At 37.7% G+C, this 24,771-nt stretch overlaps 1 protein-coding gene across 4 annotated transcripts in view; it reads left to right on the forward strand.

Annotated features, from left to right (window-relative positions):
• Osbpl8 (oxysterol binding protein like 8) overlaps positions 1 to 24,346 on the forward strand; it is a 134,906-nt gene extending 110,560 nt beyond the window's left edge. For all 4 annotated transcript variants that reach the window (XM_028759031.1, XM_028759032.1, XM_028759033.1 and 1 more), the window contains 11 exons: positions 1,194 to 1,292; positions 1,962 to 2,058; positions 4,576 to 4,674; positions 6,487 to 6,584; positions 9,134 to 9,223; positions 10,860 to 10,996; positions 12,563 to 12,748; positions 13,426 to 13,513; positions 17,149 to 17,254; positions 18,819 to 18,921; positions 20,450 to 24,346. In XM_028759031.1, coding sequence (XP_028614864.1) covers positions 1,194 to 1,292; positions 1,962 to 2,058; positions 4,576 to 4,674; positions 6,487 to 6,584; positions 9,134 to 9,223; positions 10,860 to 10,996; positions 12,563 to 12,748; positions 13,426 to 13,513; positions 17,149 to 17,254; positions 18,819 to 18,921; positions 20,450 to 20,582 — 1,236 coding nt within the window. In that variant the 3' untranslated portion in view covers positions 20,583 to 24,346. The remainder of the gene's footprint in view (positions 1 to 1,193; positions 1,293 to 1,961; positions 2,059 to 4,575; positions 4,675 to 6,486; positions 6,585 to 9,133; positions 9,224 to 10,859; positions 10,997 to 12,562; positions 12,749 to 13,425; positions 13,514 to 17,148; positions 17,255 to 18,818; positions 18,922 to 20,449) is intronic.
• The last annotated feature ends 425 nt before the right edge of the window (positions 24,347 to 24,771 follow it).

The raw sequence follows: 24,771 nt of genomic DNA on the forward strand, positions 1-24,771 counted from the left end.
GCTGAGGTGTCTCAGAGAACCCTCTGTGGTGCTGCTGAGGTGTCTCACTGACCCTCTGCGGTGCTGCTGAAGCACACAGAAAGGATAACTGAACTTTCAGAAGCATCTGAGTGCAGTTGATGTTTGTGATCATTTGTTGTCTTAATCATTCTGATAGACTGATAAGGTTATTGTGGTAGCTACAGCTAGAACAGCTTTCCTATGTTCTAGTTTCTCTGTCTATTCTATTCCAAGGACTCCAGTCAGAAAGCAAGAGTAAGGAATATGTTTGAAGGTACAGTGGTGGGAAAGATTATAAGACTGTAATAAAGTGCTTTAACGGAAAGATGAAGTGGTCATTCAAGGACAGGTGCCACCACTAACCCCAATGGTAGGACATCACTGTATCCACAGAGAAGTGTGGTTTCATAGAGTAGATGTCACACTCCTTTAGTTGGGAGAGTGTACATTTGCATTGTGCTGGTCAAACATGAGAACTGATACACAGAATTTCATGGAAAGAATGTCGAAGTGCAAATTCAAAAATTGAGGTTTTATTTCTAAGAATATTATGAATTATATGTGTGAACCTGGACAAATCAAATTTGAGGTCTATCTGAAAAGATCCAAAAGACGGAGATGTTGACATACAAAGACTGTATTATTCCAATACTGGGTAAATACCGAAATGGTAGCTTTATATTGAAAAGATCCGTGCCCCTCCACGTTCATGCAGAACGCTGCAGTAACCAGAGTGTAGACCAGACGCAGCCTGCAGCAGATGGATGGACAGATGCTGGAGCAGCCAGACTGCAGCTCATTTTAAGGGAGCCATTGCTCTCTTGAGGCAGCTTACACAAGTGTCCTGCATCTCACAGAGTTGCTTTCTTACTTTTAAATTTTATTTATTATTGGTGAAGATTTTCACACATGTGTAATCTTACAATTTGGTCATTTTCTACCCCTGTGGCCCTTTCTTCTCTATATGTTCTTGAGTTCTCTGCTTTCTTAAGCTTTTATGTCTAATCTTCAGATCGTTTACTAGCAGTTACCATGAAGTTGCAAGGTTTGTATTTAGACTGAATCCTGATTGAAGTTATGTTTTTATTTCATGAAAATTTTATTTACTATGAAACTTCATAAGATTCTAGGTAAGACAATTTAACTTTACACCTGTATTTGTAAATTTTAAAAGTGATTTTTTTTTAAACCAGGGACTGAAGAAACCATATAATCCTATCCTTGGTGAGACTTTCCGTTGTTTATGGATTCATCCCAGAACAAACAGCAAAACTTTCTATATTGCTGAACAGGTATGAGAAGTGCATGCTACGAAAAGAATCTGGAAGGTACTGGGACCTTTTTATGAGAAATGCTAGCTTGGTAAATCGCTGTTGTTTAGTGTATTATAAGGTAAGGTTTGGTAAGCCTTGACCATCCAGTACGGGATACTACTAACTGCCCGCTGTCCAGGGACTAAATGACCTGCTGTCATTGTGTGCATGGCTCCAGTTAAGCTGCCCAGCAGTTTATAATTCTCCTTACATTGACTGGCCTGGGGGATTGCTTTCCATAATCACCCCAGGCTTTTGAGAAGAGAATTTAGTTCCTCAGCATGTGGTGCTTCCCTCCATTTTAACAGCACAAAGACTGCTTACTCTGAACTTTGTGTACCCGTTGTTGGGGTGGGGGGCAGGGCTAGAGGGACTCCTAAAACCCTCCCCTCTGGAAGCTATATTATAATCTCAAGTTAGAAACGGTATATTATCATTTCTACTTGAACTTGTAGACCTTTTTTTTTGCCTTGCGATGCCAGCGGGTGTATTTCCTTAGAGACAGAAACCTGGTTACTGTAATCATTAATGCTCATTCTGTTGCATACCAACTGTTCCTTTGTACTAATGCTTAGATTTGAACTTTTGATACTAACACACTAGCAAGCTTGTTTTGTTAAATGTCGTGACTTTTCCTGTGTTCAATAGGTGTCTCATCACCCACCGATATCTGCCTTTTATGTCAGTAACCGAAAAGATGGATTTTGCCTTAGCGGTAGCATCCTAGCTAAGTCCAAGTTTTATGGTGAGTGTTCCCTTGTCCTAAACTGTGCTTCTCCAAAATGTAGTGTTTTCCTGTACATTTTCATTTGTAAAAAAAAAATTTTATTTGTGATTTTTGGCAAGGAATTCATGTCATTTAAGCGCCATCTTTAACTGAGCCCTTTCTAGTTCTTATAAAGGCACATTGTATCTAACTTCAGCACATACATGCAGAGCACCATTAAGGAAGGACACAGTGAGGGCCTACCACAGCCTTCTCATGCATTGTGAGTTTATGTTACCTTTATCTCATCAGCTTGTCTGGTTTTGTTTCAGTGTGTCTGAGGGAATTGCTCTTTGATTTTTTAGTCTTTGAGCATAGAGAGAATCCAGTTTGACCCTGGGTCATTCAGTAATGGTATTTAACCTTGGGCTAGTGATGTACTCTTGAAAATGTTTGTGGGTACAGAAAGGACTTTAGAATAATATGGTAGGAAACCTTACTACAGTGCCTTTGATAATTCAAAGAAGACATAGTTATGAATTATAAGTGGTAGAATATTATCTTTAAATGCTATTATTTGGCTTTCTAATTTTAAAGATATTTAAAAACTCAGAGAATTAAATTTAAGGGTTTTAAACCTGAGAGAAAACAAGCATAAGTGCGAAATAGAAAAGCTAAAATATATAAACAGAAATCTAAATTTTAATTATGTGAGTGGTCAGAGTCAGAAACAGGTCTGTGACAGGAGACCTATACAGTATAGCAGCGTCTGTCAGGAGCACCATGGCATGTGCCTTTAGTTTCTCAACACCCCCTCCCACATCAAATAGGCTTTTGATTTGAATTGGGTTTTTTTTTTTTCAGAAGTTCCTCATATTTTATATTGGGATTAGTCCTCTCAAGCTTCAGTTCCCGTGCCCACCCCAGCCACACTGCACGTGGCTTCAGTGAGTCCTGTTTACCCTGTAGACATCCCTGACTGAGCACCACGTGCATGCCTTATGTTTTGGTATTGTTTCTGCAGTTTGCTTTCTTTTTCTTATGTTTTAATACAATGTATATGTACCAGGGCTGGCCTTTATAAATTGAAAGAATCCAGACTTCACAAGGGTACTTTATGGGTTGTTGTTTTCTTTTTTAATCCTCCTTTTTCTCCCTTTGAGTATAGACATCTGAGGAGACTGTGTATATATAACTTATGAAGTAGCCTATTAAGCAAATAGCACGTGGCATCTCTTTTAGAAAAGTTGATCTGGAGACAGTAGAAATGGAAGCTACCAGAGGCCGGGCTGGTTGGGAGCCAGGGGAAGGTCATGGCTGTGCACACATCCAATATCAACTCCTAGAGACCTTTCATAGCTGTAGAATACTGATCCTCCATTGAAAAGATGAATGTTTAATACAGTTGCATAGGCAAATCTAAAAATATGTGCTAGGTAAGATAAGCCAAATGTAAGTTATATATTTTCTAGTTCTGGCTAGAATTGGTAGTAATAGAATGATAAGAAACAGATCAGTGTTTCCCCAGAGGTAATGGGGACGTTTTAGAATACTGGGTTAGGCCGGGCAGTGGTAGTGCACGCCTTTAATCCCAGCACTTGGGAGGCAGAGGCAGGCGGATTTCTGAGTTCGAGAGTTCGAGGCTAGCCTGGTCTACAGAGTGAGTTCCAGGACAGCCAGGGCTACACAGAGAAACCCTGTCTCAAAAAAAAAGGATACTGGGTTAGATAGATAGGTGGGTACGTACACACATAAGCAGGCGGATCAAGTGGACAGGGGATTAGACCCTAGCCTTGGGCATGGTAGATAAGAGCAGACCTTCATTCACAGCCCCTAGTCATTTGAGATAGTCACTTAAGGCCTTTTTGTGTGGTTCAGGCTGATACTGGAGCCCCAGTCCTCCTGTGTCTACCTCCCAAATGTTGATACAGGTATGTGCTACCAAGCCAGACTCCTCTATGCAGTACCTCATACTATCACACTTAATGCTTAAAATAATTGTACCCCATTAAAGATCCAGATGTTAAGGAAAGAAAAAAGTGAATATGGCATTCATGCATATTTTTAAAGCATTTAAGTAGTCATTGAATCATTTATAAATATTTAAAACTTTAGTCTTAACCTATATTGTGACTTAGTCATGATGGGATTTTTTTCATTTGACTTTACTAAACATGTTAAGTATGCTTTTTGGAAATACTCATTTTAGCCAGGCAATAGGGGCACATGCATTTAATACCAGCACTTGGGAGGCAGAGGTAGGTCTCTGAGTTTGAGACCAGCCTTATCTATCAGTTCTAGGACAGCCAGGGTTACACAGAGAATCCCTATCTCAAAAAACAAAAAAGAAAAGAAACATTAAATTTCATTTTATAAGATTGAGAATATGAATCAAGTAATGCTTTAGTTATAAGGTGGGGAATGTATGCTTTGGCACGTGGATTGGGATTAAGATATTTTAAATATTTCTACTAAAGGAATGTCGATGTCCCAAATATACTTTGTTTTGAATTGGTTGGATTCATTTTGTGAAATTTAATTTTTTTTTTTTTTAAGGAAACTCATTATCTGCGATATTGGAGGGAGAAGCCCGGTTAACGTTCTTGAACCGAGGTGAAGATTACGTCATGACAATGCCATACGCTCACTGTAAAGGTAACTGTTTTCCACTCGTATAGCAGGTGGTTCTTACAACTTTTTTCTAAGTAAACGTATGGGGCTGGAATTGGTTACGCTTGAGATCAACTGAGAAATAGTTCTTTGAAAACTTTGGCTCATAGTTCTGTGAGCACAGTGCTGTTCGCTGACTACGTCAGTGGTGAAGTCATTCACACAGACTTACCTTTTTTGTGATGCATACCTTAAGAAAGTGATTTATAATAATGGAATTTCCTTGTATTTATCTCCTGTGAAAGTTTTCAAATTAAATGGTACTACCTATTCAGAACCCTTAAAAGTTTTCTTAATTCACTCTTGCATTAAAACTCTTTAAAAAGTTTAATCTGCTAGTTTTCAATATAGCAAGTCCTTTAAATTATTTTCTTGACTCAATTTGACAGTTTCTGAGTCCTAGCCTTGCTATGTAGCTCAGGCTGTCCTTAAAGTCAGGTGTGCCCCCCCCCCCCAGCCTCCCTAGTGTTGAGATCACCAGTGGGTGCTAGTTGACATTTGTCAAAAGGCTGGATAATGCTCAGAGCTTTGCATATAGTTCTTAACATAGAAATAAAATACCTGCAATTTAAATGAATAAGAATTAATATTTTTAAATTTTATATCATTTATTACATCACTGCCCAACAAGCAATGAGAATTTTTTTCCCTCCCACAACAGTGTACTGCTTAGAAAATAATAAGATTAAAACATGGGGGTAAAGTGATTTTAAAAAGAAGGTAACATACATGTTTTCCATGTTGTCAAGTTTCAATAATTATTTTATAAAAAGGGAGTTCCATGACCAAATAGGTATGAGAGACAACATTGCATTGTCTGTTTCCTCTCAGAAGTTAATATTGTCCATTTGCTAACAAAGGCCGCCTAAGCCGCCTAATTCTGTAAAACAAACCTATTCAACTTTCTGTAACTTAGAATGGTTTGGAATACAGAACTTACTTTGTTTCTAGAGAAAGTAAAGAGTTTACAATGTTTCGAATCTCTTATCACAGTTTCCATCTACTACTGAGCACATAGCCTTGTATTATGTGTGCATGTATTTAGAGGCATTTTATTCAATGTTCCTTATGTTACTGATTCATTGACACACACACAGTGCGCACATGACTAACACTTTAACCCAACTGAATGAAGCACTAGCAAATCCTCCTCTGTAAGGACCATCATCACCTTGTACTACAGAACACTATAGCCCAGTATTTCAGCGTTCCACCAAATCAGTTATCAACAACAATAAAAAAACCACGAAAGTGCAAAACATATGACAAAACTATTTTGCAGAAGGATTTTTTCTTTTTTACAGTATTGACATTGAAACAACACAGTGGGCCTAGTTGTGCCTCAGTGTCAGCTTACTGCCAAGCATGTCCATGAATTACCAGAGAGCACAGAGGGTACTGCTGATTTGAGGATTAGCCATGTTGTTTATTACACTTACTGTGTATATGTGGAGGTTGGAGTGTAACCTTTAGGAGTAGGGTCTTTCTTTCTCCCGTGTGGGTCCCAGTGATACAACTCAGAGCCTGAGGTTTGGCAGGAAGTGCTTTTACATCCGATCCCATTGGCCCACCTCTGTACTTTAAATAGTCTGTAAAATTGCCAACTAAACATAATATGAATACACTTTTTAATGTTCTAGAACAGGCTTTATGTCTGTATTACAATTTTTTAATTGAGTGAGACAGAATGGTCTGAGATGGCAAGTTTATGCTAGAAAGGATAAAATTACAGAATGCTGCCTGTTTTACATCAGTGTCTCTCTGTCTTCAAGCTTTTGTCATTTTTTTTTTCCTTAGGAATTCTTTATGGCACAATGACACTGGAGCTTGGTGGAACTGTCAGTATTACCTGTCAGAAGACTGGATACAGTGCGGTACTTGAATTTAAACTAAAGGTTGGTAAGAGAAGGCTGAAAAGACACTAGCTCACTGGAGCACGTGGTCCAGTGGCATTGCCCGTCTCCCTATCCCTCTGCCTTGCTAAAAACCATTCCATTCCATTCCTAAAGCTAGCCACCAAGGTCTCTTCCCTTTGGGTCATCTAATTAACATGTCCAATTAAAATTAACCACCTCATCCTAACATGGGGTTTCCACTTTATCTTCACAAACTTCCACTTTCCTGTGTGCCACATCTGTCTCTTCTCTGTCCAGAGGCAGTCCTTTGTCCCATTTCGGACAGATACCCCAGCCCCTTCTCCATGTTCCCTTCCCCTTTCTTTGTCTTCCTCTGTCTCCTTTCTTTCTTTGTTCCTTATCCCTGTCCTTTGTCCCTCTGGGAGAAACAAATCTCCTTTGTGCTGAGAACTTGGTCTTGGGGGTCCTGAGCTGATATTTTTCCTTTCAGTGCTATTACTGAATTAAGGGGAAGTTGTGCTGTAAATACTGAAGGAAAAAGGTTTAGTTGTGAAGTAAGAACTAACTAAAAAGCATGATTTATGTCAGGTCAAAGAGAAACCCATGCAAGGGCATCTCTGTGAGGATCTTGGTACAACTGGAGATAAATTAACATTGCCATTCCTTTTGTTAATTGTAATGATAAATTGAAATGATAAACCTGGTGCCATAGAGGTAATACGACTTAAGTGACTGAAGTATCTCTGTGAATTAAAACAGTGCTTTACAAAACCCCAGAAGGTATCTATGAATGAGACTCTGGTTGTGTACAGTAAGACAGTTTTATATTAGTTATCATTTCTATATAAAAAAATACTGTGAACTTATATATTATAGATAACCATGTGCTCGTCATACTTATATGCCAAAACTTTGTACGGGGCATATTAGACATGACTTGTCTCTTAGAAAATGTTGGGCACCAGGAAGTCTTGAAAAATCTGAGTGATTAGTTGAGACCAGAACTTTCTACAGACTTGCCTGGTTTGTTATGAGTCTGTTGCCTGAAAGGCCACACTTCATACCCATTCATGTGACCTCTCCATGGGACTTAGCTTCTTGATAGCATGGCCGCTTTAAGGTAGCTGGAGGGCTTAGGAGCATAAGGTTTCCAAATACAAGTGTCATGGTAGCAAGGTGAGAACTCAGTTGCCTTCCATCACTAGACTTGGAAGCCAAATTTACCTCTCTACTATCTTGTATTGAAGAGTTACCCACCCACCCAAGCCCAGGGGAAGAGGGATTTTTATGCACTTCTCTGGAGGGGCAAGATCTCATTGAAGAAGAATGTGGACTGGGAGAGGAAATGAGTAGACACTGTTGAAGCCACCTTTCGAAAATTCTGTCAACAGAAGGGGATTTTGAATCCTTTTCACAATGTCAGTTATAATTTAGTACACTGTGTTCAAATAAAAGTAGGAACTATAATGATAGCTGCTGTTAACTGCTTCAGGCTGGTATTTCAGTGACTGGGATCTCTTTTTTAATGAAAGGGACTCCTAAGTAGTGTGCCATGCAGTCCCCCTTGCTTTGCCTGTTCTTACACATGTGTGGTACTAGCTGGAGCATCACGAGTGCTCTTAGACAATACAAATGTCATGAAGTATCGAAGCATCAAAACTTTCTCTCTGAGGAAACACTTTAGGCAATATTGTGTTTTGCCCAGGTTTGCAGGGCGGTGGACTGGTACTAGGGGACCACCTGAAAGAGAGAATGGGGGACAAGGGCACACTAGAAACGAACAGCAAGTCTGGAAATCTGATCAAGCTGTCAAATTTTAATTTTTCCACATGGGGTTATATACACATAGAAGCAGGATATGGGGAGGGGGATGACGTAGGGTCTCTTTGTTTCTGGGGAGCGCAGGTGATCTCAGGGAGAGTACAGATGTCTTTCAGAACAGGATATTGGCTGGGTGAAGAGTTCACAGAAGAAGCAGGGTGGAACAGGTTACCATGTACCTGTCAATAAGATCTATTGTTCATTTGTTCTGATTTAGGCTAGTACTTTCCCACCAAAGGCTACCATTCATAAGATCTATAGCTATCTATCTGTTCTAGGGTTAGTGCTTTTCCACAGAGGCCAAGACGTTGTGTCAGTAGACATGTATGGCTGACTTAGGCCATTAATGTTTAAGTAGGGTCGCTCCCAACAGTATTCTTTCTTCTAATCCTACATTTTGGAAAGACTTCTTTTTAATTTTTTAAATTCCTCAGAGTTCTGAGGTGTTTCTCTTAATAATGTGTTGCCATGTCAATGGGATATAGTCCTGGAGGTTTGGCAAGAACAGCATTCCAGACTGCATAGCTTGTGAATCTTTATACCTGTGTAATCTCTTTAAATTATTTAAATTTCATAGTCTGGTTTTAGATATATTTTACATAATCATAATTAAAATTTATCTTTCTTAAAAATCTCTAACTTAAATTTGAGTCAGGATTTCACTGTTTTTACTTTGAAGAGTATGGTAGGTATAATTTTTTGAAATGTGATTATCTACAGTGTATGTGAATATAAACTAAAATACTCAATACTTTCTTTTTTAAAAGCCATTTCTAGGGAGTAGTGATTACGTTAATCAAATATCAGGGAAACTTAAATTGGGAAAAGAAGTCCTAGCTACTTTGGAAGGCCATTGGGTAAGTATTTTTGTATGTTAGCATTATAAAAATAATTGTATCTGATAGAGAAAATGGGCAATCATATTATAAAAGTAACACTAGTTAAATAAACTTTATCTTAAAAGCAGGTATTTTAGTATTGTTCTGTTGCCAGTAACTCTTTGTTTTGTATGTTTTGTTTCTAAGACTTTTAAATGAATAGAAGCAGCTATTAGTTATATGGCACTTACTGTGTACGTTATTAAGAATGTAACTCTTTATTTGTCAATACTTATTAATACTTGGTTAGACTTCATGAAGTGAGTACATAGATACCCATTCATATTCCTCATTTTATTTATTTAGAGTGAGTGTGTGTGTGTGTGTATCTGTACATGTGCCATGACCCATATGTGGAAGTCAGAGGACAACTTACACAAGTCAGTACTCTCATTCTACAATGAGGGTTCCAAGGATTAGGCGCAGGCAGTCAGAATTGGTGGCTGAGCCACCTTTCTGACAGATGTATAAGATGTCTCCATTGAAAAGGGAGGAAAGTAAAGCACAGAGCGTCTCAATAACTAGCATTAACCTAAGCTGTGAGCTGAGAATTGAGCCCGGGACTCTCGCTGGACAGCACTTCCGGTGAGAGAGAGATTTCTTTTGTAGGGGATAGGAAGGTACAGTAGTATGTAACAACAATAGCTTTGATTTTCCTGTCTGCCAACCTCGGTTCATATTTATATAAGTTCTTACAAGGAGCTTAAGTGACTGAAATGGAGTGTGGTATGCTTTTACATGTATTTTCACTTACCGTATGCTATTCTGAATTACAATAAGCAAAAAGCAAACAAACAAACAAACAAGGTGAAAACTGAAGCTAGATTTAAGGACTCGGCCAGTGGGTACATAGCTTCTACAAAATGGCTTTTTAAATTCTGCCTGTGTACGTGGTCAGTTCTTTCCTTTCACTGTATGGGTCTCAGAAATAGGTCATCAGGCTTGGTAGCAAATGCCTTTACCCACGGAGCTATCTCCCTGGTCCCATCTTTGTCACTTTATTTTATTTTGAGACAGGGTCTCACTCTGCAGCCCTGACTGGTCAGAAACTCAGAGCTCTGCCTGCTTCTGCTTCTTGGGTGCTGGCATTAAAGGTATATGCCACCACATCTTGACAAATAGTTGTTCTAAAGATATAAAGTATATAAATATATATAAAGTATATATATACTATATATAAGCATATATATATATATATATATATATATATATATATATATATATATATAGTATATAGACTGTGTTCACTTTTTAATGCTAAGAAAGACTGTCAGATGTTTCTCAGTAATCCAATTTCCTCCGTTGTGCACAGCATCTCGGGACTGCAAACACTGCACTTTTGACAGTTCAGATGTAGATCTTGAGGCTTTGCCTGTAATATTTGAAATTTGTTAAGTAAAACTTATAAAATCTCATGAACTTTCTGTGCAGCTAGCCTATTTTTTTTTATACAAATGGAAAGAATTTGAGATTTTGAGAAATGTACTAGTTACATTTGTTTTAGGATATTTTTTAGTGGAATTCATCAGCAGGAAGAATTTGTTAGTATATTTACTATGTGATTCTCTTCTAAATAAAAATAAACTTTATTAATGTTTAATTCCTTTAAATATAGGATAGTGAAGTTTTCATTAACGACAAAAAGACTGATAACTCAGAGATTTTCTGGAACCCAACTCCTGACATTAAACAGTGGAGATTAATAAGGCACACTGTCAAGTTTGAGGAACAGGATGATTTTGAGTCAGAGAAGTAAGTACACGGTTTTTAGCTAACTTCATGAAAATTACAGAGTATTTTGCATTGCATTAGTATTGTCACACTGTTTTCTGTCTGCTGTCTTGTTAACTCTGCAAGAGAGTTTGTCGTTTATGGGATTGGAAGCATTCTGGGTTGGTGTACGTGACACACGGAGCTTCACAGGTCACCTTGATTCTCTGTAGCTCAGAGCTAAAATGTCCTCCTCTTTCTCTCTGTACTCCAGTGCTTTAAGTTTTATTTGCATAAAATTATAGACTCGATCAGTGGTTCTCAGCTTCTGCTTGGCTTCTGCTTTCTAATCTGGCTTAGATGGAAAGGTGAAGTGAAGAGGACAAAACCTACATTTGTTCTGTCCTCTGAGACAGATAATACCACTTGACGTCCTGGTTTCTAAAGGATTTAAGTTAGTTGGGCACTTCCATAGATTATGTTATTAAGTGATGAAATTCTTTCTAGAACTCTCAGACTTGGATAAAGTTGCTGTTTGTATCTCCTGGTTAAGTGTTCTGTGTCCACATGTGATACCTCTTACTCTGTGGTCCTGCTTCCAGGACTCAGGTCTACATGGACTTTATTCTCTACGTAAAATCTAGGTTGTCAGCATTGGAAAATGTGTATCCGTCTGTTTTTAAATTCTATTTCCGGTGTAACAGTCACGTGATGCTCCCTGTCCCAAGGGACATGTAGTCAACACATACATTCATTTTTGATGTGTGTATATCATTCAGTATTTTTTATTTTTTAATATGCAGTTTTATCCAGAGCAAAGTAGCCTTAACTTTGCTATATAGCTGAGATTGACCATGAATTATTATTACTGATCTTCTTGTCTCTACTTCCAGTATACTGGGAGTAGACTGGGCCAGCTCAACATACTTTAAGCATGAGATAACAAGACTTAGAAAAAGAAACCTTTTTTTTTTCTTACCACTTAAGTAGAATGTGTAACACATTTTAAAGCCTCTTTCAGTTTTGACATAGTCCTTCTCAGACAGATGAAACAAAGATGTAATACTCTCATTTAGCTGGTGAAAGAAGCTAAATTTTAATTAGGAAAATCATTTTCTCATGCTGTTTTTTGTTAAATTAGTGGTTCTCAACAGTGTTGGTATATGTAAATCTAGAAGGCATTTAAAAAGTCTATTCTGGCCTGTTCCTAGAGGCTGAATTTAAAAGTTCTCTGATAATCCCTGCATCCAAGGTCTCTGGTGGATCATCCTGAGGTCTGGGACTCCTACAGAGGATGTGTCAGAATCATCTAAGGACCTCCTTAAACTGTGGAGGACTGTGGGGATGTCCTTCTCTGTATTCCTGTCAGCCTCAGACAACAGTTTTCACTGTGTTTAGGAACTCATAGAATTGATTTCTCTTGCAAAAAGAGCTTAGTAAGTGTTTCCGAGTTAAGGCAGGGTTTCGTTTCCTGAGTCATTTCTGAGCATATGAACAAACACATTGTTAGAACCCACATGAGCGGTATTTACTCTCAGTAAACAATAAAAATCTGTATCTTTCATTTGCTGGTTGCTTTTTTTAAATATTATTTTACATGTATATTAGACTCTGGCAACGAGTGACAAAAGCTATAAATGCCAAAGACCAAACAGAAGCTACTCAAGAAAAGTATGTTTTGGAAGAAGCTCAAAGACAAGCTGCCAGAGAACGAAAAACAAAGAATGAAGAGTGGGTCTGTAAGTTATTTGAACTTGACGCACTCACAGGAGAGTGGCACTACAAGTTTTCAGAGTAAGTCATTTAAACATTTATTTAAAAACATATAACTTATTGCCTTTATATGTCTAATATACTTATTATCAACCTATGAATTAGTGTGAAATTTTATTTTTATAGATTTAAATGTTTATGTGTATTGTATGAGTCTTTGTGAGTTCATGTGTGCCATGTGCATACAGGAGACCAGGACTGTCAGAAGAGGTGTTAGGTCCCAGAACTAGACGTCTACATGGTTGTGAGCCACTATGTGGATGCTGGGACCTGAACTCAGGTTCTCTGCAAGAGCAGTAACTGCTCTTAACCACCAAGTTACCTCTTTAGCCCATAAAGTGAAATTTTGTCTTTATTTTTGCTTATTCATTTATTTATTTGGTTTTTTTGAAATAGCTTTGGCTGCCTGGAACTCAATATATAGAGCAGGCTGGACTTGAGCTTAGAGATACACCTACATCTGCCCAGTGCTGAGATTAAAGGGTTGTTGTACCATGACGCCCAGCTTCATAGTGTGAGGTCTGAAGCTTGGTGTTCTAGTATTAGTTTATACTTTAGGATAGTAGTCTTCCAAATAAGCTAAGAATCAGAAGATTCGTTATAGAAAATCTTAAAATTAGGACAGCATTTGTGATTACTTAATGGAATCTAATAAGAAACTAAGTTCTATAGCTATTTAATTTCTGTTTTTCTTTTAGTACCCGGCCATGGGACCCACTTAATGATATGATACAATTTGAAAAGGATGGAGTTATCCAGACCAAAGTGAAGCATCGCACTCCAATGGTATGTAACGTAAAGGTAGCTAGATTCTATAGGCTTATCAGTTTGCTAAATCTTTAGTATCCTTGGCAATTAGGTTTAAATTTTAAATTTTTAGATAAGTAAAATGATATAACAGGCAGCTCTTAATACCTCAAAGAAACATTTAAAAAAAAAAAAAAGCAAAAACTACCAGAACTCTCCAAATATTGAAACATTTGAACAACTAAGGGAATAAAGGAGCAGAAAAGGCTTCAAAGCATTGTAGGGGTGCCCTCCTTACGTCTTCCTGAGCACACTACAGTCTTGTGAGGTCTGTGTTCCCACATAAGCCCCTGAATCCAAAAAGGGCAAAGTAGACGGCGTGTGTGCGCGCACACACACATACCCATCAGGACACTTGCTAACTAGAGGGCATGTGTGGGTACACTCACTTCTGAGACTGTCAATACGATGTTATACAAAAGAATCAAACATAATACAATAGCCGAAAGGCACAGTAATGGGGAACTTGCTAGAGGAATCTACCAATACATTTATGTAGGTACAAGACAGACTCAGTTACATGAAAGAGAGAGAGCTATTCAAATGATCCAGTATCAGAAGGAACAAATCGATGAAACCATGAACAAAACCTCAGAGACCCACTGGGACACCTTTTGCTGGGTTATAGGAATTATGGAGTCCCCAAGGAGACCAGGGGCAGAAATGAGTGAAATGTGTTTAGGAAAGCCTCCTATACTCCCAGGTTTATAATAGGATAAGCTCAGATTATTGAAAGCCGCAAACAAAAACAGAGCCTTAAGGCAGCAAGAAATGTAATGTTTGATAGATAATATTAAAGATTTCTAAAAATATCCAAACAACAACTTTTCTTTTCATTAAGTTTATAGTCCAGTCTATAATAGCATCCAGAGGAGTAAAATTCCCAGTAATAAAGAGAATGAAGATGTGGGAGGCTTGCGCAGTGAGAATTCTAACGTCGATAAGACAACAGGAAATGAAAAGATAGTGTGTTTTCTTGCACTGGAAGAGTTTATATTATTACAGTGCAGCACAAGATAGTCTGTAGAAATGAGAAAGCTGATCCTTAAAGTCTTATGGAATTGTGAGGGTCCATCCCTACATAGCTAAAACAACTTTTTTTGTTTGCTTTAGAACAAAATTGGAAGACATATTTTCCAGTTTCAGTGTTTATCCCAAAGCCAGAGTAATGAAAGCATTCATTTTGATGATATAAGGATAGACTTGACATATAGGCCAGTGGAATAAAACTGAGTCTGGATGTAAAAGTTCTTAGCAGTTAAGAACAGTCACCACTCCTCCAGAGGACTGGGTTCCATTCCAGGCACCCACATGGAGCGCCCACCATCTATTGCTATAGCTCCAGGGGACCTGCACCTTCCTCTGCAAACACTCATGCACATAAAAATGAAGTAAATTTTCAAAAAAGTTTTAAAAATTATTTTTGGCAATGATATCTCCCACTCCTTGGAAAAAGACTTAAACAAATGGTACTGAGGTAAATCTGCCTGCTTTGCAATGTACAAAAGTAACTTAGAGTAGATCTATACATAAAATGAGAGCTAAGACTATAAAATGCATGGAAACAGTGTAAGCCATCATGACTTCGTGTTTGGAAATAGATTCTAAATAAGACACTAAAAGCACAAATACCACCAACAACCAGAGCATTAACCCGCTGGGGATAGAGAGCGCACTCCGCTGTAGAACACAGCTGATGTAGGCTCAGCTCCCAGCACCTACGCAGCAACTCCCCACTGTTCCTAACTCCTGTTCAGGGGATCCAGTGTCCCCATGTGGCCTCCACCAGCCCTAGGCACACATGGTTGGATATCTATACTTGCAGGCAAAGCACCCAGACACAAACAAACAAACCTTCTACATTATTAAACATCAGATGATGCATGCCATGAAGAAGGCAAGGAGACAAGATACAGAATCAGAGTATTTGCTAACCATTTATCTAACAATGTATAAATGTCCGAACTTCTTAAAAAGTCCCTGACTTTTCAAAAAGACAGCCTGAATTTTTAAAAAGGCAAATGACTAAACATTTCTCCAAAGAAGACACAAATGGCCAAAACAAAACAAAAAACACATAAAAATGTTTAATATTGATATATGAAATACAACTCAAAACCACAATTAGTTTATTACTTCCCACCTACTATGTGAGAGAGAGAAAGAAGAGAGGGAGAGGAGAGAGAGAGAGGAGGAGAGAGAGAGAGAGAGAGAGAGAGAGAGAGAGAGGGAGGGAGGGAGGGAGGGAGAGAGACAGACAGACAGACAGACAGACAAGTGTTGGTGAAGGTATGGAAACTAGAGCCCCAGTGCATCTCTGATGGGAACATAAAATTTGCAGCCATTGGGGAAAAACAGTTTAGCAGTTCCTAAAAGACTACGTAACACAAAATGACCACATGATCCAGCTCTTCTACACCAAAACAAATTAAAAATCAGAACTATAAATACAGTGTAACAGTGTTCATTGAGAATGTTCACAATGCTCAGAAGGGAGAAACTGCAGGATCCATTAACAGATACATGCATATACAAAACATAGTATAGCCATATAGTGGGCTATTAGCCATGCATAAAAATAGTTAAGTTCTGTTCCATGCTCCAACATGGTACACTCTAAAGGACAAATATCCTACAGTTTCCAAGTAGACAGGTCCCCAGAATCAGGAAGTAGATTACAGACTCCCAGCAACTTGAAAAGGCAGGGATGAGGACTTGCAGAACTTGGGAGGCGGTACACTACACTGAGATAATCAACGCTAGTTAATTAACTACATAGTAGTTTAGAGATGGAAACATTTATCATATATGCATCTTATTACAATTTCAAATTGCAAAACTTTGTTTGGATTTATGTTTTTCAGTCATTTCAGTCAAAGTCCCACTGTGTAGCCCTGGCTGGCCTGGATTTCACACTGGTGACCATTGACTTCCTGTATTTCTAAGCATGCACAGTCCCTTACCTTTGATTCATTTCTTCTCTTGATTTTGGTTTTTAAGTCTGGGGCTGGTGACCACAATTTCAAACCTATTACTTACTACTTTACAGTTTATTATTCCTAGCTAATGCTTAATCCACATCTGCATCCTGTGCCTGCACATAGATGTCTTTAGTAAGGTTAGGTGTACTGCAAAAAGTATAATTTCAGTTTACCATCAACTGCTTTCTGCATTACCCAAGTCACCTAACATCATCCAGTGGGTATCCAACATTGAGACCGACATAAGATGCTGTGTGAAACACTGGCGGTCTCTGAGACAGATACACAAGTCGGGTGGATGTATTGTGTCTGTATAGACTTAAAGGTGAAGAGCATACAATCGGACAGCATGCACCTGCTCTGTGAAGGAAGGAGCGATTGTGTGTGTGCAGGTCGGGGAGGGAAGTTACTTCATACATTTCTTTGTTTTTAGTCTTAGTACCCACTTAAAATCAGCTAACAGGGTTGCTTGCTGAATCCAGCGAGCGCGTCTTGTTAAATGTCATCAGATTGTTCACACTTTCATTCCCAAGCGTTGCACCCATCGGTGGTTTTGACAGTTGTACATTCGAGTGCAGAGGCTATAATTCCAGGTTATAGTGAAAATTCACATAATAAATATGGTTTTTTCAGGTTAGTGTTCCAAAAATGAAACATAAACCAGCAAGGCAACAGAAGAAAGTGGCAAAAGGCTATTCTTCCCCAGAGCCCGACATCCAGGACTCATCTGGAAGTGAAGGTAAAGATAGGGGTTGGAGACAGGTCACTGGGAGTCATCTTTAAGGACATCTTTTTCTCTGCTGTTAGGTATATGTAAGTGGTTTTCACATTAACTCAGAATGTTCGAGTGTCTGTGGAAACAGGAACTGGATATGAAAACTGATTGGATTATGGATGAGCAATCAGCTTAGAGTCACTAAGGTAAAGGCACGGGAGGTGGAGAGAGGAGAAGCCTGCAGCCACTGCAGTACCAGCTCCTCTGCACCAGTGAGACGTGAGCCGACACTGCAGTACCAGCTCCTCTGCACCAGTGAGATGGTGATGACTGCGTTCAAGAAGCATATTCTAAGTTTTGAGTCACTTCATGTTTCAAAAGAGTTTCTCATTCCTAAATGAGCTAGTAGTATTTGGAAGTCACTGACAAATGAGAATATAAATGTGGAAAACTTATGGACAACTAGATTACATAGTGTCTTGACCAAGTCAGATACGGTGTGAACTGTCTTCAACTCTATCAAGATACAGTTAAGAAGGGAGTGAAGTAACACTTTTGACATTGTAGGAAACGGAAAGAAATGTGTTCCGATCTATTTTCAACACAGTGTCTGTGAGTTTACAGTAAGCTGGGAGCCTGACTTACTTGCAGTGGTAACACCAGAGAGATAAGTAGTAAAGGAGGCCATTAAATGATCCATGTAGTAGCCTGACCCCAGGCTTGGGCCCTGGGGTGGTAATGGCAGAAAGAGACTTGTGCAGTGTCACTATACAGCAGAGGGGACTAAACCCAGCTTGTCCTTGGAATGAGTTAGCTGTGCAAGTTCAAGGAGCCTGGAGGATGGGTGTATGGGATATGAATACGTTGGATGTGCAGATATTTCTAACTCTTTAATTGCCTCTCGCATCAGTACACTGTATTACCTGTAATGTGTCTGCTAATATTTATTGACACGATGCCTTAAAACTGTGGAGCAGGGGCAACCCTATGATCCTTAGTTTAGAACAAGAACCTTGAGAAAAAGATGCGAGCACAGTTGGAAAGGGACTGAGATATTAGCAGTGCTAGAAGGTGAATGCAGCTCAGAACACAACCCTCGTCAGATCCAGGCCAGCAGGCCAGAACAGTGATGTCGTCCCCAAAGTAACTCAGATTTGTAGACGTTGATTTATGTGTCATATGCATTGGTGTTTTACCTGCATGTATGTCTGTGTGAGGGTTTTTGATCCCCTGGAACTGACATTACAGACAGCTGCGAGCTGCCATATAGGTGCTGGGAAATGAACAACAGGCAGAAATCTTAACCACTGAGCCACCTCCCCAGCCCTCTTACTACAGATGTTAAATGGAATATATTTCGCTTGTTTTAGTAGATTAAAAAAATAAAACTGATGGTAAAAATTAATTTCTAACTACTCTATTCGGTGTTCTAGTTTTGATTTGATATGTTTGAGACTTAAAAATGCAGAATATTACATTTATTTTATTAGTCTGTGGCCATCCAAACCAATGCCTAGAAAAATTATTACATGAGTCATTAAATTTAACTATAGATTGTGACTACAAGTTCATTCTAAATGTCTTTTAGGTCAATCTGTAAAACCAAGTACACGAAGAAAGAAGGGGATAGACCTGGGAGACATTCAGAGTTCCATTGAATCTATAAAACAAACACAGGAAGAAATTAAAAGGTAATATTTTCTGACAGTGGCTAGTCCAGAGGAGTCAAGACCTTGTTATAGGAAATCATGTACACTCTACATTTTCATAACTCCACCTCTGTTGCCTGAATTCTCAGACTTAAAAATTCCTCCCACACTGAACTACTAGCAGAAAGATGGAGTCATGAGGGTTTTTTCTCTTTGAGGGTAGAATGTTCTACTGTTAATGGCATGCTGGGAACGTGGCTGGGGTAGATGTGGAGAAAGAGTTGTTTTTGAGAAAGTTGACAGACTTACTTGCTCCTGCAGCCCCTTCTCTGTGTGTGGCTCATATGCAATTGTAATGTGCCATTTCTTAAAATAACTGAAATGCATGTGTGGCAGCATAGTCACTGCCCTGAGACACACCTGTATTCCATAATCTAGCACCTAACAGTTACTGACACTTACCCGTGGGCTCGGAGGAAAGAAGTCCATGCTCCTGTCTATTACAGAGACTAGCTAGGTGAGCATTTACACGGTTAGTGTCAAGCCTTCATGCCTTTTCTCTCAGCACTCAGGAGGCACAGGCAGGCAAATCTCTGCTGGTCTATACAGAACATTCCAGAGGGTTGGGGATGGGACACTGTCTCAAAAAAGATAGACAGAAAAGGAAAAACTCTGCATATCCATTAGATTCCCCTCCCAGTATCTCCTTGTTTTGTAATTGTCTGGTTCTTTAGCCTGTTGTGTACATGAGCTTGCCTAACTTCATCGACCTTCCTTCTGCGGTACTGTGCATGTGCTGTTGGTCCCCCTGGACTGCCGCTTCCTCAGCGCAGTCAGGATGACACGTGCTTCCTGAGTGTCACCAGGACTTAAGATGGTGTTCACATTATACAGTTTAGGGAAATGTATAAACCTACTTGGTTGCTTTTGCCTTCTTTTCTTCATAGCACATTTCCAAAAAGAAAAAGTCGTGGTGATTCACTCATCAGCTCCTTTTGAAGATGCTATAAGTATATTTCATGACTAAATTCACATTTTTAGCATAAAAATGCTGATGAATATTCTTCAGTTTGACAGTGTTAAAAAAAATCTGTTCCATTATTTTTTTCCTGAAGAATTTGAAATTTTTACTCCTCTCTTGTCTCACAATTAAAGATAAAAGAAACTCAGACAACTAAAGAACAAATGCTCTTCTTAAAACCACTCTCTTAATAGAAGAGATAACATTGTATTGTATTTTATTATATATTATTATATTTATATAATTTATGTTATATAAAGTCACATTTATGCAATACATATTATATTAAAAATAGAAGAACTCTTTCATTAAACTCTGATGACTGTGTTTGATATGGTATCATAAAGTAATATGCTTGATTCTATGTACTTAAAGCTTTCTAGCCTGAATCCTGGCGATCTCAGTCTCAGGGCAGTCATTAATTGAGCTAGTTACTTTAGGTAATGTACTTAGACACCTTGTGACAGTAAAATAACAAATTACAATAATGAGGTTTTATGATAACATTTCTAAAAAGAATTATAAAATGTGCTGTTGCTTATTTTGCAGAAATATTATGGCTCTTCGAAATCATTTACTTTCAAGTACACCTGCCACAGACTATTTTCTGCAACAGAAAGACTACTTCGTCATTTTCCTTCTGATTTTGCTTCAAGTCTTAATAAACTTTATATTTAAGTAGAAGTTCTCAACAGTTGAGTCAATGAACTAGAAAGATTAGATGTGACCTGGGACCAATGTTCAAATTGGTTTGCTCTTTATTAAAGCATCACAATACTTCTGAATCAAACAAAACTAGGAGATAAATGTAGAAATGTCTGCCTACTTTTCACATCTTTTATCCTTAGCCTGAAACAAGAGCTACTGTGTTTGGTTATTACAGTCGGCTGTGTGTTAAGTGCCAGAACACTTTGATGAGACTGTGCCTCCATGCGAGTATAGTAAACCCACATGTGTTTACTATCCAAGAGCTCTCCCTGACAGCGGTTCCTGTGTTCTGCAGTGTGCCGAGACGTGTTCTGATAACAGTGTTCATAACAAAGATGCCGTCACTCCTATACATACAGCTGTGGTCAACTATTGTCTTCAGAAGGTCGGCATATAGCTTTCACTAGGGAATTACAGTGGGAAAATGATAGATAATAGACATATTATGAGTAATTCAATACATTATACGGTTAAAACCATCTCCAAGTTATCTAGCTCAGTTTGTCTTCTTAGATACACCAAGAAAAATATGTGGGTGATCAGAATTAATATATTGTAAGGGACAAGTAGAAAATTTTTAAGAGTTTACACAAGATTTTCTAACCCCTAGCATTTAATGTTACAGATATAGGTGAATACATAGTTATATATATACATATATATCTCACTATTAAAGACTGGTAAGCAGCTACATGGATCTATATGTTACAATTCCACCTTAAGCACTTGGTGAAAAAGGAATGGTCAGTGGTGTTTATATAGGTTATGTGAAATCCTGAAGATTTGATGTTTTCTTTATGAAAAACTTTTTAGCTTTCATTTAGACACAGGAGTGTTCAAGGAATAAATAGAAGAGAAACGTGTAATATCTTACTTCAAAAGTCAAAACAGGTGGTAAGAAAAGACTGCAGTGGCCTTTATTCTAAGACATTAAAATCAATTTGCTTAAATGTGCAATAAGTTGAGCATTGGAGAATATCGAGTTGTGAAGTTTATCATCTCCTTCCATCGTCCTGTGGCAAGCCACAGTTCTGTACGAGTCTTTCTGTTCCCGCTCAGGCAAAGTTTGTTCCTAAGAGGTTTTGCCTATTTACTCAGTTTAGTATTGTGTTTTTGCATAACTATTTATTATTGTCAAAAACACTTCTTTAAAAGGTTTTGAAATGTCATAAAATGTAGATTCTTCAAAATACAGGTTTTAGAAGAGTTATTAGAGTGGCAACTAAGAGAGAGCTGTTGGTCTGGCTACATCTGCCTTCGACTCAGAAGAGACTGAGGTACAAGTACGGCTAGCTAGGCAGCCCTGTGCTGCGAGATGACAGCTACATTGCTAAACCTGAAAGCCTCTTCTTTCTAACGACTATAAGTATCCTTAGGTTCCTATGAAAAGCCATGTCCAATGTGATGTTAGCAAAACAGTGCTGTATTTCATATGAAAATATTTTAAACTTTTAACAGCATAAGCAAGATGTACCTGTATCCAGTATTTCATTATGGAGTTTTGGGTTATATTTCATATTTGTCAATATATTGTTTGTATTCATATTCTACTACCAATATTATGCTCAACTGCCTATTCATTGATGTGATATTTTGTAAATATTGTACAACTTGATCTTTATATGATTTTAAATTACTATTAATTTATATTATATATAACTTGATTGGTTGATCACTAAAAGTCGTTTCATTGTTAAACCCTGAAATGTTAAATTGTTGGTGCCTTAGGGCTTTTTCTTAATCCTTTGTGTTGTTTGTGATCTGAACAGTGCTTTATTTGTATTGATATCCAAGACTGGAAAGGTTAATTGTTTCTGTTTTTTTAATTTCACTTTAGAGCTTATGTTAATGGATCCTTACCTAAGGAGTCAGAAACTAATGAACAGGGTGACTGTTTCTTATACACTAAAAGCTAATGTTCAATCAAATGCTTCTCTGATGCTTTTAGTTGTATGAGTTTCTTTCTGTGAACTGAACACAAAACTCAGGAATTGGTGGATTCATATGTAAGTCCTTTAAACAACATATAGTTGAACTTTAGTTTAGCCAGTGTGTGACTGACCTCGAACAATCTGATCTAAAGGTTAACTTTCTTCATAAATGGAGTCATAATGTGTGTGTGACTCACTGTTCCAAACTTGCTGAAAATTCATTGTGGTTTCTAGGGTTTGTGACTATGACCAGTTTTTCTTTCATATATCTAAAACTTCATTTTCTCACATAAAAATTTAGATAATCACAATTATTGACACATGTGGTACAGCAATAGATATTTAACTTGTAACTCCTATCACTACTGTTTTTTAGTATGACTTAGAAAGGGGCATTGGTAATCTTTGTCACAGCTCAGTTGACAGCTGCATTCCATTGAAAAGTTGGCCTTGTGAGATACAATCCTCATTTAATATTTCATGCTTTTGTGCCTTTAAGGAAAGATTTTTGTTATTTTTTTTGTTACAGAACCATAATGTGTTTCTAGCTTATTTGTCATAAAAGGGTCATTTGTCTGTGTCACTTTATTTCCTTTTATATAGCTGAAGAATAAGCAGTGCTGCTGTACTTTTATAAGGGTTTGTGTAGATAACTATTTCAAATATATTCATACTCAGACATCAATGAAGTACACTTGTCAGATCGTTCTGAGTATTGTAAACAGTGCCTTTTTGATGGAATTCACACTGTTTTGGGTGTCATCTTGTGCCATATTCACAGAATTTTGTGGAAGGCAGTTTTAACTTTTTGAAGAATATCTTCATCAAAATTTTAAAAAACAAATGTATAAAACTTCATCTTTTTTGAGTGTTTAGCATTTCTAGTCAACAGTAAATAGTTTGTTTTTGTTTTTGTTTTTTGTCTTATTACAGGTATGATGGCAAAGATGAGCCATACGGGAGAATGTAGACTATTTTGAATTATGTTAAATATAAATAAAGAAATGTTCATGTTTATATCAAATTTTCCAATTTGACCTAGTGAGAGGAACCTTTCATAATTCAATATGTTTACATTTCAACTTCTTTCTTATTTGAATAAATATAAAAAGAGATTCTTTAAAATGTACAACCTGCCACCACTGCATAATTTGGTTTCATTTTGTTATGTATCGTGTGGGTTTAGTATATCCAGTTTTTGTTACATTTAAAGTACGATTTTGTTACAGTTTTTAATTGAAGATGGACTGTTAACATTGTACAGGACCAGTGTCTTACTAATAAGATTAGCATATTTAGCGAGAGCCACAGGAAAACCTTGACAAAAATGAATGTGACTATACTTTATGAAGTATTTAGAAAAATCAGCCTCTTTATTTATCATAAAAATTATTTTAATATCATAATATTGAAATTCTTTATTTGAAAAAAATGCCATGAACCATTTCAATGATGAGCCACAGAACCTCAGTTGAGTTTATTTCCACTTTTGGCATGTAAAATATACATTTAATTTTAAATACTTCAGTTAATGGGCTTATAAAGTCAAGCACTAGCACTGGTCAGTTTTGTATGCTAGGTATAAGTGTGTTGTCACCTGCAGTGTAAATATAGCACACTGTTGAATTCTCTTAAGGTGCATAGTAAATGTATAGATAGTCACAGGCGGTTTTGTAATGTATACATTTCTAATCTATTATTCCTAACCTATTATGTTTGCAGGGAGAAAAGAATTTTTCTAATGATCTGTAAAATTATGTTAACTTCTACGAGTAGGTATTCTAAATAAACTTTTTTAAAAGAGCAATCTGTGATCCAGTGACTCTTGATATAATGTATTAATGCATAATGTACTAAATCCTCTTATTTATTTTTGTGTGTGTGTGTGTGTGTGTGTGTGTGTGTGAGAGAGGGGGGGAGGGGGAGAGGGAGGGAGGGAGGGAGGGATGGGTGGGCGGACTTGACAGAATCTCTAATGTATGTTTTACTTGGTTCTTTATATTCTTTTTTAAAAATAAGTGGAAATTATACATATTTCCTACATTAAAAATGAGGCTCAGCATATCTAAATGACCCCAAAAACTACACAGTAAGCATAAAGGCAGTCTTTCTTTTTCAGGTAGAAGCCTTTTGAATCATGACTCCACAGTGCTCTTAAGTAGAACTTTGACTGTACTGTTTAAATGTTTGAAATAACCCACTCTTTCAGTCTAAAGGTAATGCCCAGTGATG

Source organism: Grammomys surdaster, unplaced genomic scaffold, assembly GCF_004785775.1.
Source record: "Grammomys surdaster isolate TR1022 unplaced genomic scaffold, NIH_TR_1.0 126271, whole genome shotgun sequence".
In the NCBI taxonomy this organism is placed as follows: domain Eukaryota; kingdom Metazoa; phylum Chordata; class Mammalia; order Rodentia; family Muridae; genus Grammomys; species Grammomys surdaster.